Genomic DNA, 15,491 nt, shown 5'->3' on the forward strand with positions numbered 1-15,491 from the left:
TTTGCAGCAAGTCGCTTGATGTTGTAAATAATTGCTTTATGGCACTTTTTACAACTTTACCAACAAGAGGAAGGGCTCTTGTCTAGACTTAAAAGGGCCTCTGTTTTATGAGACAGTCCTAATGTTTGGAATTCACTTCCCTGCAACAAAGCAGGTGAGATGTGTTTGGACGCTCTGACATCCTACCACAAAATCACAAAGGCTTGGGTTATGAAGATGATATGAGGGACAACATCCTCATCCTTTGCTTTATCTCATTTAGTTGTAGCCTACCTTGTCAGTCAGCGTCGCAGGGTCATTGTGTCCACTGCACACTTTGTCCACCAAGATTTAAAAGCACTTTGTGAGCTGCAGCAAATTCACCCTATTCCCCTTGGAGCTGAAATAACTATTGATGCTTATATAGACTCTCCTAAATCTCCAGAATACCTTCCTGCCCGGCTCACTTGGAATGTGTAGCGGAAAAAGTTGTGCAGTCCGCTCAGAAAGAGAAGGCAGAAGCTCACAGGGAGAACCCAGGAGTGTCTAATGGGGCACAGAGATCAAAGACGCCGGCCTTAGAGACAACAAATGAAAATGGCTCCAGCGAATTAACAACCTATTAATTGCCCCAAGGGTCATACATTTTGATCAAAAACATGTTACATATTATCAGAAAAATAACACCCTTACACAAGTCCCCTGGACTTCAAAAGGAAGCAATTTAACAGTGATACAGCAACTTACTTTGATCCACTGCTGCAATTACTGGGGGAAGAAGAAAGTAAAAAGACTTCCCGTATGGAAAAGCTGTACAGAATACTGACTTGCTGTCATCCAGCACTCTGTGAACTGTGAGGGAAAAGTTGTGGGAAAGACTGACCCAAGAAACAAGTTTATATAAAAAACAGTACAACAAATCCCACCACAGAACACTATTCTTAACTACACACACACAATGTGACATTCCCACACATGCTTCCACTGAATTTACACTTTGTGCCAATTTGACTGATGTGAAGAAAGAGCAACATATTTTAGAATGGTTAGAATGTTTACTTAACCAGAAAAGTGAAAACTATGCTGATCTTCTTCCAAAAGTCCTTTATCTGCCTCTTTTTTTCTACTTCACATTTAAATCCCTACAGAGGAGTGTCCCTGTCAGAACGGAGGATTTTGTGTTGATGTGAATGGCACCTGTGAATGTCCGACAGGCTTCACTGGACTCTACTGTCAGTTTGGTATGTATTAACTGCAAACAAATGCAGAATAGATTTCTCAAAGACTCAAACTTCCAATGACCATATTAAGGTATGGGAGGCAGTGCTGCCAATTTAGCAATTTTGTCGCTAGATTTAGCGACTTCCCCGCCACTTTTGAGACTTTTATCAAAAGCCTAGCGACAAATCTAGCAACTTCTTGGACAAACCTTACCTATATTCCATGAATCGTCCACTGATCTATATTTATATTAATATAGATCAGTGGACTCGCCAGTATGACGTCAGTTCGCTGCATTTAGCGACCAGTTTTAGCTACTTTCAGCTGAAAGCAATTGGCAACACTGATGAGAGGTCCATTTTTATGTATGCAGTGTGTTTGTTAGGACAATAATGCTAATTGTTGATCTACATTAAGAGGGAGTTTATCTGGTTTCTACTGTGAAAAGCTACTCGAAAAGATTGTAGAAAAGATAAGTATAGTGTTGTGAATTCAAATGTGTTTTTTTCATCACCAGGTTAAACATTTAGCATTGCAAATATGTCAGTTGTATACAAGTATAATTGTTACATCACTGTTCCACCTGCATGGTTTTTCTGTCCTGAGTAAAGTTAGCTAAGCATTGAATGATTTGTAATGATACCTTACTTTAGAGGTCTTCAACCCTGCTCCTGGAGACCCACTGTCCTGCAAAGTTTATTTCCAAACTGCTTCAGCACATTTGGCTGTGTGATTCAGAAGAGCTTGATTAGCTGGGTCAGGTGTGTTTGATTTAGGTTGGAGCAAATGCTGCTTTCATGCCATGTCGTAATTACCGTAAATAAAGCTCTGTATGCTTTCGAATTGCTCTTGTGGTACTTTGATGTCATACACAGATCGGTCTGCACAGCGCCGCTTCGAGTCGAACACACCTAATAAATCTGCAGTGGCCACGTGGTACAATGTCGTAGCTTTCAGAAAATTACAAGTGTACATGTTCTACAAACACGTAAAGGCTTTTTACACTTCAGAATCATTACGGTAATTACGACATGGCGTGAACACGGTTAGTTCACCCAAAAATGAAAATTCTGTCATTAATTACTCACCCTCTGATAGACTGCAATGTTATTACCACTTTCAAGGCCCATAAAGGTAGTAAAGACATTGTTAAAATAGACTACAGTGTTCAACCTTAATTTTAAGAAGCAACGAGAATACTTTTTGTGCGCAAAAAACAAACAAAAATAACGACTTTATTCAATAATTTCTTCTCTTGCATGTCAGCCCACGCTAATCATTATTGGCCGGCTCCTGCGCCAGCATCACAAGCATGCGTCGTGCTGCTCACATGTACAGCGTCAGGCCAATAATGAGCTGGCGTTCTGATGTAGAACCCGGAAGTGCTGCACTGTATTTACTACGTGAACAACATAGGAGACTGACATGGAAGAGGAGAAATTGTTGAATAAAGTCGGTATTTTTGTTTGCTTTTTTGCACAAAAAGTATTCTCATCATTTCATAACATTAAGGTTGAACCACTGTAGACACATGGACTATTTTAACTATGTCTTTACTACCTTTCTGGGCCTTGAAAGTGGTAATAACATTGCAGTCTATTGAAGGCCAAAAAGCTCATGGATTTAATCAAAAATATCTTAATTTGTGTTCTGAAGATGAACAAAGGTCTTACCAGTTTGTAACAACATGAGGGTGAGTACTTAATGACAAAATTTTCATTTTTGGGTGAACTAAACCTTTAAAGTCTGCAAAACATTAAGTTGAAGACCTCTGCCGTATTAAATCATTTATTTTTGGAAATTCATTACATTGAGAACCGTTCTGCGTGATGATGATAAAAAGCACTAAAAGTGTGTCAGTCATTAGCAACATGCTTATTGATCACCAGAGAAAATTGCATCCATCTGAAGAGTGTGGGCAACCTTTTTTTCTAACAAAAGTATTTCAAAATATTTGTATTGCACAAATATTTGTATAACAATTAATTTCTGTTCATTTTTTCACTCCTTAGAGGTAACACAAACACCCTGTAGTAACAACAGACCGTGTCCGGATGGAGGCCCATGCTTGGAGTATGGCGGCACGTACCTCTGCACCTGCCAAACCGGTGTCGAATTCGATCACAAGGACTTCTACCCATATGGTAAGAGCCCTGGAGAGCCTTGAAGCCATGTGTTGAGCATGGTCTCCATGGCAAATGAACAAAACCTGTGCCAGGTCGTCAGGATGGCAAAGGTCCCTAAAGCAACAAAGGCGTTATGTTGAGTAAATGAAAAAAGAAAGATTTATTTGTATGTTGACATAATGTGAAGGTAAAGTTTCAACTTGGCTATTAAAATACACAGAGGATATATGCTGTGGTGTGCATTTAAATGAAATCATTCCAACACACACAAATAAAAGTTACTAGTAAATGGTAAAAACGATGACCTGCTGTGAGGGAACGTGGTGAAGATGGTGTGTGTGTTTTTCAGTACAGCCCCGATCAGCCTGTGATTCTTCACCGTGTCAGAACGGAGGTTATTGCTATGAGAGAGATGGAGGCTACATCTGCGAGTGCAAGTATGGCTACAGAGGCCAGCACTGCGAAAAAGGTACATCTGCCATCCTTGTTAACATTTTGTCCTTGCATGCTTACACATTAAAAGGTAGTCACATCTTACCTTTTAATGTGCATAATATTGTGTAGTGCACCACATATACATATACATGCCTTATGTACTTGCAGATACATAAGGCATTTGATTTCCTCTTTTTTTCCTCAGTCAGATTAAGTACCTGTGCCTCTGGTCCCTGTCGTAATGGAGGCTCTTGTAAAGAAGAAGCTGACAGCTACCGGTGTGTCTGTCCCTACCGTTTCACAGGGAAACACTGTGAAGTGGGTAAGTGTTTAGTGTCAAGACAATTTTCTCGCAACAAGTGGTTTTCTGCTGTGCATGTAAATGCAGTGAATGACATTTTGATGATGTTGTTTAAAAAGTCTTATTAGTTTGATAAGCATAAAGGCCCTTTCACACAAAACATGTTCCACACAAAAAAATTTGAATAAAAGGGGGCTTTTGCACCTTTTCATAGTTCCTAGAACTATTGGCGGAAGTACCCAGATTTTGCAGTCTTCGCACCACAGGAATTAGGAACGATTTTAGTTCTAGGAACTCCTTTTAGGGGGACTAAATTAGCTCCTACTTCAGAGTAGGGTCTAAACCAGCACTATAGGAACTACCAGTGACATAAGTGTACATCGATTGGTTAAACACCTGGACCCGTGGTGTATGTAGATAGAAATGTCTCATTCTAAGGTAATAAATACATACCGGTTCATTATGTAAGTTCTTTATACACCACTCAAAACATAGTTATGTATATTATATTGCATTTCTGTCAATAGATCCTTCTAAACGCATTGCACCTTTAAAAACGCCGCTGTCAGCCACTTCAGAGTTCCTACTGCCGGTGCGGATGCAACCAGGAACATGGCCCGAGGGGGAAATTAGTTCTCGGGGAACTATCCTAGGGGCTACTTCATATAACTGAGTTACTAGAACTATTCGTTGCGAAAGCCCCTATAGATTCCTATAAAGCTATTCATACCAGATGGATATTTTCATGCCACCAAAGCAGTTTTTTTAATTTAGATAAGTTTTTCTTCATCCAGCGATAAAACACGCCAGCAAATAAAATTTGAGCTTTGGATCAAGTGTCTGACACTGCTACAGAAGCAATATTAGAGCATTTAGTAGTGCAAAAGCACTCAAAGCTGTGTTGAAAGTTTGTACTTCACATGTGAGCAGCCTGAACATACATAAAACATTTGCATTTTAAGAATATACTGTGAACTACATGCATAGCTAGTGATTAGTGAGTTTTTTTTAGTGTGTGTGTGTGTGTGTTGTTTTTTTTTTGCATGAAATGGTGCATACTTGAAGTTTGAAGTGTTCATTCATCTGTGATTCTTTCGGATTGTGTTTGCCGTAAAAAGGCCTAAGTGTGTGCAAGTATTACGGTAAATTACCAGCCAGCAGTGAGCACCCAGGGGATGTTACAGTTCTCATTCACCCTTCCTCTTCTCTTTTCTGGTCAAGTGGAATAAGAGTGTAATCTGCTTTTCTTCATGTTTGGAAAATGGCATTTCCGCACACACAGAGTGCCATAAAACTGTACAAAGATAAAAGCTCTTCAAAGCCAAGGCGCTTTTCATCTCTAGATTTTCATTATCCCAACTTTGTCCCACATTAGAGTTGTGCAACTGTTTGGCCTTGTGTAATGATCCAATTTGTTGGAGTTTGTTCAACACTTGGATTCATCACATGTTGGAAAAACAACTTGCCCTGGCACATGCATGAAAAGCTGTTTCTCTTTCTCAGTGCTACTGTAATGATCAATGATTTCTCACACATGTTGACCTCATTTAGACGCACACATGGCCGTGCTTTCTTTCATAATAAAATTGTGCAAATGGCCAGTTTATGCACACATGTGTACACAGAACTGTACACCAACTGTCCATGAATGTTTTAAACCATCTGATGCTTTATGTTTAGGAAAGCCGGATCCTTGTGCTTCCAGTCCCTGTCTGAACGGGGGAACATGTTTCCACTACATTGGTAAATACAAATGTGAGTGCTCCTCATCCTTCATAGGAAGACACTGCGAGATCAACAGAGGATCCAATCCAGCTTTGGAAGGTAATCAAACTCTGTTTTACCCACTGAGCTGTTTGCCAATTAGGAGCTCACACGGCTCTTTGCGGTAGTCACTATTCATTCATTTGGGTGTAACTGATATGCATGTTAGGAGGAGAACAGCAGTAGTCCATCTTCATTCAGATGATGCCAGGACGAAGCAGCAGGTGCCAGTTCCTGCAGTAAAGCTGGGTTGTGTGTCACCTCCCCAGAGATGGAGCTGGATAAAGTCCTCAGTGCATTTGATACTCTCTCTGAACAGGGGTTATAACTCTGCTGTTACAGGCCTCCGTGTTACTGTTGATTCTACAGGGTTTTCCACAAAGTGCGGTTAAATTTGTGTCCTGCTGTTCCATGATAGGATGAAATACCATACCCTTGTCACCTAAAACATTTCACAGAAAAGGATGTTTTTACAGCTTCTCTCTATTTATGGATCTGCTCGTGGCTGTAAATGTAGCCATGTGTTATTAGGTAAAGTGAGACAGGTTGGTTCTTTATGTTTTTGGGAAAAGCAATAATTTATTTTGTAGAAAGAAACAAATATCTGTTGCTGCCTCTGCTCACAGTGTTTTATTTTATAGCGTTTCCAACAGGTTTTTTTTGTTGTTGTTGTTTTTTTGCAATGTAGGTCTTGATTTCACCAAGTGCAACAACTTCCTAGATCAACGTCTTTGTTGATGCTGAAACATTTCAATCAAACAATCTGATCTGATTTGAGGGACAAGTTTACAGTTTATGTCAAGTTTAGGCTTACAACCAGGGATAGGTACTTCTACATCAGTGTTATTCACATATCATTTCCCTCTGATTTAAAGGGTTGGTTCACCCAAAAATGAAAATTAATTACTCACCCTCATGTCGTTTCAAACCTGTAAGACCTTTGTTCATCTTCGGAACACAAATTAAGATATTTTTGATGAAATCTGAGAGCTAACAAAAATAATAACTTTATTCAACAATTTCTTCTCTTCCATGTCAAGTCTCCTACACTGTTCAAGTAGTAAACACAGTGCAGCGCTTCCTGGTTCTACGTCAGAACGCCGGCTCATTATTGGCCAGCTCCTGCGTCAGCACAACAGCACAACACGCATGCATCATGCTGCTCACATGAACAGCATCGACCAATACTGAGCCGGCGTTCTGATGAAGAACCCAAAAGTGCTGCATTGTGTTTACTACGTGAACAGCGTAGGAGATTGACATGGAAGAGAAGAAATTGTTGAATAAAGTCATTATTTTTGTTAGTTTGTTGCGCACAAAAAGTATTCTGGTCGCTTCTTAACATTAAGGTTGAACCACTGTAGTCACATGGACTATTTTAACAATGTCTTCACTACCTTTCTGGGCCTTGAAAGTGGCCTCTATCAGAGGCCAAAAAGCTCACAGATTTAATCAAAAATATCTTAATTTGTGTTCCAAAGATCTTACGAAGGTCTTACGGGTTTGGAATAACATGAGGGTGAGTGATAAATTAAATCATTTTTTATTTTTGGGTAAACTAACCCTTTAAAGGAGCCAGCCAATACTGAGCCTGCGTTCAGACATAAACACTGAAGCTCTGCAATAAAAATAGCGTAGCAGTACAGGCCGACAGGCGAATTTGTTGAATAAAATCCTTATTTTTGTTTTGTTTTTGCGCACAAAAAGTATTCTCGTCGCTTCATAATATTAAGGTTAAACCACTGTAGTCACGTTGACGGTTTTAACGATGTCTTTAGTACCTTTCCAGACCTCAAAAGGTGCAATGCCATTGCTGCCTATAGATCAGATACCCTCGGATTTCATCAAAAATATCTTAATTTGTGTTCCGAAGACAAAAGAAGGTCTTACAGGTTTGGGACGACATAAGAGTGAGTACTGAATGACAGAAATTTCATTTTGGGGTGAACTAACCCTTTAAGGGATAACTTATGGGGTAAGGTTAGGTTTAGGGGTAGGGATATGGTTAGGATTAAATTATGGACAGGAATGTTGTTCCAGTTAGGGTTAGGGATCTGCTATGCTGCTGCGAAATTGCTGCTGCTGTAGATTATTGCTATTGTTGTAGATTATTGCTGCTGCTGATTATTGCTGCTTCTGCAGAGCAAGTACAGGAACTTGCTACTGCCAATACATACGCCGATACACTGCTGCGAGTGAGACATGGTGCTGCTGCACAAATAGCATATATCAATAACCCACAGCAGATCTATACAGGTGGAGCTGGGGAAGGTGAAGGGTTTTAGAGGAACTCTGAAGCACGCTGCAAACTGCTATAGTGAATGTAACCAGCCATTTAAATGTGTGAGCAACAAGCTCATTGGCTGCAGAAGTGACTTGGACCAATCAGCTTGTGCCAAGTAGTTAATGCAGTAATTATCATCAGCTTGCATTAAGGACCCATCAGCCTGCGCCATCTAGAGTTTCATGATTGAACTATGTATGATAATGAATAATTATATTATTTGTCATTATTTTGATATAACTGTAAATATTATAATTGTTTAACAAACCTGACTCACTGCAAACAGTCTATTCATAAAAGAATGACTTTCATGTACACTTTGTATACTCTGTGCACACAGCAGGTCTGAACTGTGGCCCCCCTGTGAAAGTCAAGCATGCAGAGGTGCAGTATTCCTCCACTACCCCAGGCTCCATGGCTCTGTATGCATGCCACCCAGGCTACACTCCCCTTCCCAGGGCCACCCAGAGCATCTGCAGCAGCCAGGGGTCCTGGAGCCAGCCTCCAGTCTGTGAAGGTTAGTGGAGACTTGCTGTTTATTCAAAACCCTTGTTGTTCAAAGTTTGCCCAAGACCTTCCCACCCTGAAACCAACATTCCAAAATGGTTGGTTGGTTTGGAATGCTGGGAAGAAGAGCTGATGAGCCTACTAAATGTCAAACGAGTAGAAACACTCTAAAACAAATTGTAGTTTGAAACCAACATAAAGTTTGTGTAGCATGTTATGGTGCTTACAGAAAGTAGTCAGGCCTTGGTATACAGTTCATAGCTCTTAAACACAAAACAATTCTGCGGTCTCTCTGTGGGACATAAAGCATGATGCTGCTTTGGCAACATGAACTACTACATCATCTGTATCACATCAAATAAATTGGTCATGTACACAGTGAGACAAGGAGGAATCCACATGCTTTGTTCGGCTTTCTTGCTGCAGTGAGGGTGGGAAAGAGCTTGTCACCTAACACCTGATTTATTTGTATTTACAGGATGAATTTCTTAAATTCTTGGCTGTAAAATGTAGAATTAAATTCTCAGGCTCTTTTCATCTTGAAGTGTGTTAATAATGGACTTTCACACAAAGTTGTGTTTCTATGATGATATATGTGTGAATTCACACTGATTCATACACCTAACCAAGAAGGGCTCTACAATAATCTTTTCTTGATCAACAACATGTAGTTTTATGCCTTGTACACAAAATGATAAAATATGTATATTTTTTGTGGTGGTCTGAAAATATTTCCAGGATAAATACAAAGCTTAATAACTACAGAACTGCCCCCACTTCCTGGTCCATGTACAGGGATTTCTATGTGAATGATTTTCACTATCTTTTTTTTTTTTTTTTTCAGAGATAAACGAGTGTTTGTCTCAGCCGTGTATGAATGGGGGAACTTGTCGTGATAGGGTAGCCTCCTACCTGTGTGAATGTGAAGACGGTTTTACCGGCCAGCGCTGTCAAACAGGTAACACACCGCTCTTGCTAAATTCTTAATTTATCTTATTTTACATTGACATTTTGATGATATAGATTTTGACATCTCAGTGTGTGAAAATGTGGCTTGAGTTTAGATTTCTGTGAATGTTTTGACAGATATTGATGAATGCCTTTCTGAACCATGTAAGCACGGAGGTACATGCGAGGATCAGCCTGGCTCTTACTTCTGCCACTGCCAGAAGGGCTATGCTGGACAGGACTGTGAGATAGGTAACATAATCAGAAATGTATTAACCACTTTAGACTCGTGTTTTGTTGTTCTACAGTCTTAAACTTATGGACTTAATTTGGATTTTCTGCCACTGATCAACAGAAAAAGACTCTTTAATTTCAAAATGAAAACAGATCTCTGCAATGTGATCTAAAAATGAAAATTCAAACGGAATTGTTCTCATAAATTTGATTATCTTTTAATATGAACTAAATCACTGGGGCAGCCAACTGGTTTAAAAAGTCACATAAATGCGATCAACTGAGTGTAGCTATAAGGGGTTTTCAATTGATTGTAAGGTAAATACACTTCTATCTAGAATGTCCCATTTCTGGTTAGTCAATGTTGTGATATAACTTAAAGGGTTAGTTCACCCAAAAATGAAAATTCTGTCATTAATTACTCACCCTCGTGTCGTTCCGAGTCGGTGTTCTGACGTAGAACCTGGAAGCGCTACACTGTCTACAAACGTAAACAGTGTAGGAGAATGACAGGGAAGAGAAGAACTTGTTGAATAAAGTCATTATTTTTGTTTTGTTCTTGCGTACAAAAAGTATTCTCGTCGTTTCATAAAATTAAGGTTGAACCACTGAAGTCACATGGACTATTTTAACGATGTCTTTACTACCTTTCTGGGCCTTGACAGTGGTAATTAAATTTGCTGTCCATGAAGAAGACGTGGACCAAACACATTGAGAAAGATCTGAGGAATATCCGGCTTAACCTCCTTGACTCTAAGAATATCGATCGCAAGCATGAAATGGCATTATGAACAAATAATGTACACGCTCTGGAGAAAGCCCGGGCACGGCGCCAGCTCGGAACTAAAGTGAAGTGAAGAAATCGATGACAACTCTGAAAGAGATACAAGATTTAATGCCTAAAATTAGTGAGGCTGTGCATGTGGGAGACGTCCATCAGTTTCCATGCTCCAGAACAAAATTTAGCTTTTTGGCCAAGTTCATACTGTGCAGTGTGCATCATCAGAAACACACCATCTCTAATGTCAATTTGTGTGAAACATTGTGGTGGGGTGGCGGCAGCATTATGGTGTGTGGAGATCCTTCTCTGCAGCATGCCTAAAAGGCTTGTGAGGGTAGAAGATAAAACGAATGCTGCAAAATATGGAAAAAATCAAGAAGGAAAACCTGATGGAGTATGCGTGACACCTACCAGGTTGACTTGGAAAAAGGCTGTACACTCAGTCTCCTCGCAACCTGAATTAGGGACCGAACTGCAGTGGCCAAATGTGCAAATCTGATTTTATTCACACAGACTCAAGGCTGTAATTGCTGCCAAAGGTGCATCTGCTAAATACCAACTTAAATACTTATGCAAAACATTAGTCTGTGTGTAATAACTGTAATGACAAATTTGTAGAAATTTGTTTTCACTGTGATATAAAATAATATTTGTCTATTGATCAGTGTCAAAAAAAAAAAAAAAATCCTAGTTAAATCCTCTGTGAAGTTGTAAAACATGAAAACTTCCAAATACTTTTTATAGACTTTAATTTGGCAAGGATTTATGAAGCATCTACAAGAAAGCAGACAGGGCCTTTTTGAACATAACAAATCATACTTGCTAACTCCAGAACTTACATAAAGATGTGCTACAATATGGTAACTATAGAAAGAAAAACAAACCTGCTTTTGTTGAGCTTTGATTCCCAACTCATTTTCCAGTTTGTTTCCTGTTTTTGTCATTCGGCATAATTTGCTTTCCCCTTGATTCTGACTTACAGTAAATCTGTTTTGAGACACAAAACACTTCATACCTATCTCCTACAAACAGCCCACCTCTCAGAATGAAGGATTTCCCATCTTATGATACAGATGTGTGTTTGTTCTGCAGAACAGGATGGATGTGAGCCAAATCCCTGCTTGAATGGAGGTGTATGCCGAGGCTACAGGAGGAACCACCTGTGTGTGTGTAAAGAGGGTTATGTTGGAGACCGCTGCCAGACATGTATGTTAACTATTTATTAAATATTACTCCTGCTAAAGTGCACATTACAAATTTGAGAAAGAACAATGAAAAAATAAGAACTATTAAGATTTTAATTGACTCGGTTGCCTTCTATTTTACACTGACCTTGATTAATCAAAATCCTCACAATTACAAACCTAAAAGATTATTTTTCTTGATTTGAATACAGTTGAATCTCTCAGTGAAATCTGTGTACCCTTCCACTTCCTGGAAGTCTAAAGGTCATTACCTTAGTTCTGTACCTTTGTCAGATAGGGTAATTCAAATGCAAGGTCTCGATTGATCCTCTGTTGCCGTCTAGTGGAGAACCCATGTGTACTGCAGCCGTGCGGGAACCGAGGTGTCTGTTGGAGTGATAGGAGGGGGAACTACAGCTGCGCCTGCAGGGTGGGCCACACAGGGAGAGACTGTGAGAGAGGTCAGCTCCTGATCTTCCACTATTTCAAATCAGCCCATATCCATTCATTTTATTTAAGTGGAGGCTATTTAGAAAGAAACTAGATATTAAGATAGAATGGAATTCAGTGTTTGTGTGTTTTTACTGGCAATGTGATTTGTTAAAGTGCTTCTAGTGATGTAATTAATTATTCAGAGATATGGTATGTATTATAACAAATTAAATCTGCTATTATAGTTTAGAGCAGTGGTTTTTAACCTTTTTGAGTCCAAGGTACCATATTGTCCACAACAATATTCATCTCTCTGGCCAACCTTTTTTTATTATTTAAGGAAACTAAGAGTGTCCATAGATTAAAATAAGTAACTGCAATAATTCTAATTAAAATAAGTTTCAGAATTACAAAAGTTTTAAGAGCAAAATGTTCTCTAGGATCCCACTTTATTAACCATTGAATTTAAATAACTTTTCCAGTCGTTACGTGATTTACTGGATAAGCAAGTAATTTTTACTCAATTTATTTTCTACTCGATAAAATATTTTAACGCTCCTTATAAATTCTTTATAAAAATACCATGACGGTTAAAGGGTTAGTTCACCCCAAAATAAAAATTCTGTAATTAATTACTCATCCTCATTTCGTTCCAAACCCGGAAGACTTTCATTCATCTTCAGAACACAAATGAAGATCTTTTTGCTAAAATCTGAGAGCTTTCTGTCCCTCCATAGATAGCTATGCAACTGACACTTTGACGCTTCAAAAAGTTCATAAAGAGATCATAAAACGAATCCATATGGATTGAGCGGTTTAGTTTAGACTTGATCACTTTATATGATGAACAGACTGAATTTAGTCTTATATAAACATTCATCAATTCACACATCAGTTGTGGTAAACGGAAGCTCAAGCATGTTTGCTTGACGTGCGAGAACCAATGAGGTTCATTGTCTTCTTCTTCTTGTATGGTTCAATAGCAGTTGAAAATTCAACTTATAGTGTATTACCGCCACCAACTGGACTGGTGTGTGAAGCATCAATGGAAAGGAAAAACAAAATCATGGGGGGAAATAAATAAATAAATAAATAAAAAGAATAACATAAAATAAGTTAATGCCATATGCTATTCTGAGATAACTAAGAATTTCTCTCTGTATTCTTGACTGTCCTGAGGTACAACTTAATTGATTTGATAGATTGAATTGATTAAACCTATATCTTTTAATTTCTTAATCAACCCCTCTCTTTCCTTGGTAAATACCATGTACTCCCACATGTGCAGATACCCATATGAACCTCAGGACTATACCCATTTTCTGATTTCTAAGCAGATTATAAGTGTCTCATAAATTAATTCTTGTCTTGTTGTTGACTGACACTTAAACTATTTAAACCTGACAGAGTCTGAAATAGCTTAATTTCCTCCACCCATTGAATAGCTAACATAATTGCTACCAGCTCTGTTGTAAAAACGAATGCATAATTCATATGGATTAGTTTTACAATCTCTTTATGAACTTTTTGAAGTGTCAAAGTGGTAGTCGCGTAGCTGTCTATGGAGGGACAGAAAGCTCTCAGATTTCATCAGAAAGATCTTAATTTGTGTTCCGAAGATGAACAAAAGTCTGACGGGTTTGGCAACATGAGGGTGAGTAATTAATGACAGAATTTTCATTTTTGGTGAACTATCCCTTTAAAGATTTTATTAATTTACATGACTTTTCTACAACTAGAAATCACCTTTAAAATTATGCTACCTCATACCTGAAAGAAAAAAATACAGTTGTTGATAGGGTGAATTGAAATAAGAAATATCTTGATTTGATTTGATTGTTGTTTTAGTTTATTCTAATACATGTTTTATCATCTTGAGGCCCCAGTGGAAGTTTGCTGAGGCCCCCTAGTGGACCACAGCCACCTAGTTAAAGTGATAGTGCACCCAAAAATGAAAATTCTGTCAATTACTCATCCTCAGGTTGTTCCAAACCTGTATGAATTTCTTTCTTTAGCTGAACACAAAAGATGATATTTTGAAGAATATGGGTAACCAAACAGTTAAAGGGCCCCAATGACTTCCATAGTATGGAAAAACCACTGGCTTATTTGAGTTATTTAAAATACTTTCACTGTTCTCAGACCTGTTGCCTCCATCTGGCCTGCATGTGTTGCGGGTAGAAGAAAATGAAGTCGAGTTACGCTGGGATCAGTCAGATGCCACTCAGAATTTGATCAGCGGCTTTGCTGTTGCCTTTGCTCCTATTGGTCGAGGACCAAGGAAGACAGACTTCCTGGAGAAGCAGCATTCTACCTATGTGCTGCAGGGTCTGAACCCCGGACAGCTTTACAACATCTCCACCTTCTCTGTCAAACGCAACACCAACAGCAATGACATAAGCCAGCCAGCTTTCGCTCTCATCCGCACTAGTGAGAGCTCCTACTTTTTCTTCTGTACCTATATGGTGATAATGTCACGTCCCGTTTCCTTAGCATAATGTGACAGCAGGGCTGCAATATCTGTTTTTGGTCCGACTTTATATTGTCTTTAAACTACTTTGTACTAACATTTAAATTAATAATTTGATACAATGCACCGTTAACCATACCACTAAACCTGTCCCTAACCTTACCAGTGTCCCACCTCAATAGCAGTAGAAGTGTTTTGCAATACAACATGAACACAATAAGTACATTGTACCTAACAGTTTTTATGTACATAGTAGTTAAAGAGACCTCTACTAAAGTGTGACCATGTTTTTGTTTAATGTTTGCTTGTTATGGCCCATAAATGAATATTATGAAGGTAATGTTATTTGTCCTTCAAGAAAAAAATATGTATATATATATATTTTACACAATAACAAACAATACATTTTTTACACAATAATAGTTCTAAACTAACATATACGAGTAGAGTATTCACTCACAGGCTCTTCTTCTCCTTTTCTGTCTCAGGACCACGTAAAGTGGAACAGCTGGAGGTAGTGAATGTGTCGTCTTCTCAGGTATGGCTTCGGTGGCTGGTGCATGTTGGCCGCCATGCTGCGATCAGTCAGGTTCGAGTGTCTCTGGTGCCTGCAGATGGCAGTGGACCTCGCACAGCCGTGCTCAATAGCAGCGTCACAGACTACACCTTCAGGTCAGTCATGACACAGAACAAGGTCAGCAAGGCACATACACAAAGAAAGAGTGCCCACTGCAAGACTGAAACTTGTCGCCCCCTCATGTTTGTCTGTGAATAGTCTGCATAGTCTAAGGTAATTGTGCAAAGTGCTCACCAGCACAAAACAAC

At 39.0% G+C, this 15,491-nt stretch overlaps 1 protein-coding gene and 1 long non-coding RNA gene across 4 annotated transcripts in view; one reads left to right on the forward strand and one right to left on the reverse strand.

Annotated features, from left to right (window-relative positions):
* The window catches only part of sned1 (sushi, nidogen and EGF-like domains 1), a 33,571-nt gene that overhangs the window by 11,419 nt on the left and 6,661 nt on the right, over positions 1-15,491 (forward strand). For 2 of the 3 annotated variants that reach the window (XM_051897087.1, XM_051897089.1), the window contains 12 exons: positions 1,128-1,220; positions 3,213-3,344; positions 3,676-3,795; positions 3,967-4,083; positions 5,743-5,886; positions 8,451-8,627; positions 9,462-9,575; positions 9,704-9,817; positions 11,673-11,786; positions 12,109-12,225; positions 14,339-14,626; positions 15,155-15,338. In XM_051897087.1, the coding sequence (XP_051753047.1) occupies positions 1,128-1,220; positions 3,213-3,344; positions 3,676-3,795; positions 3,967-4,083; positions 5,743-5,886; positions 8,451-8,627; positions 9,462-9,575; positions 9,704-9,817; positions 11,673-11,786; positions 12,109-12,225; positions 14,339-14,626; positions 15,155-15,338 (1,714 nt within the window). The remainder of the gene's footprint in view (positions 1-1,127; positions 1,221-3,212; positions 3,345-3,675; positions 3,796-3,966; positions 4,084-5,742; positions 5,887-8,450; positions 8,628-9,461; positions 9,576-9,703; positions 9,818-11,672; positions 11,787-12,108; positions 12,226-14,338; positions 14,627-15,154; positions 15,339-15,491) is intronic. The other variant, XM_051897088.1, reaches the window with a different exon arrangement.
* Positions 11,313-15,270, reverse strand: LOC127514332 (uncharacterized). The gene is made up of 3 exons (XR_007930598.1): positions 15,127-15,270; positions 12,037-12,187; positions 11,313-11,740 (listed from the first exon to the last, which is right to left on the reverse strand). It is a non-coding gene; the product is annotated as an uncharacterized LOC127514332 (long non-coding RNA).

This window comes from Ctenopharyngodon idella, chromosome 6, assembly GCF_019924925.1.
Source record: "Ctenopharyngodon idella isolate HZGC_01 chromosome 6, HZGC01, whole genome shotgun sequence".
Classification (NCBI taxonomy): domain Eukaryota; kingdom Metazoa; phylum Chordata; class Actinopteri; order Cypriniformes; family Xenocyprididae; genus Ctenopharyngodon; species Ctenopharyngodon idella.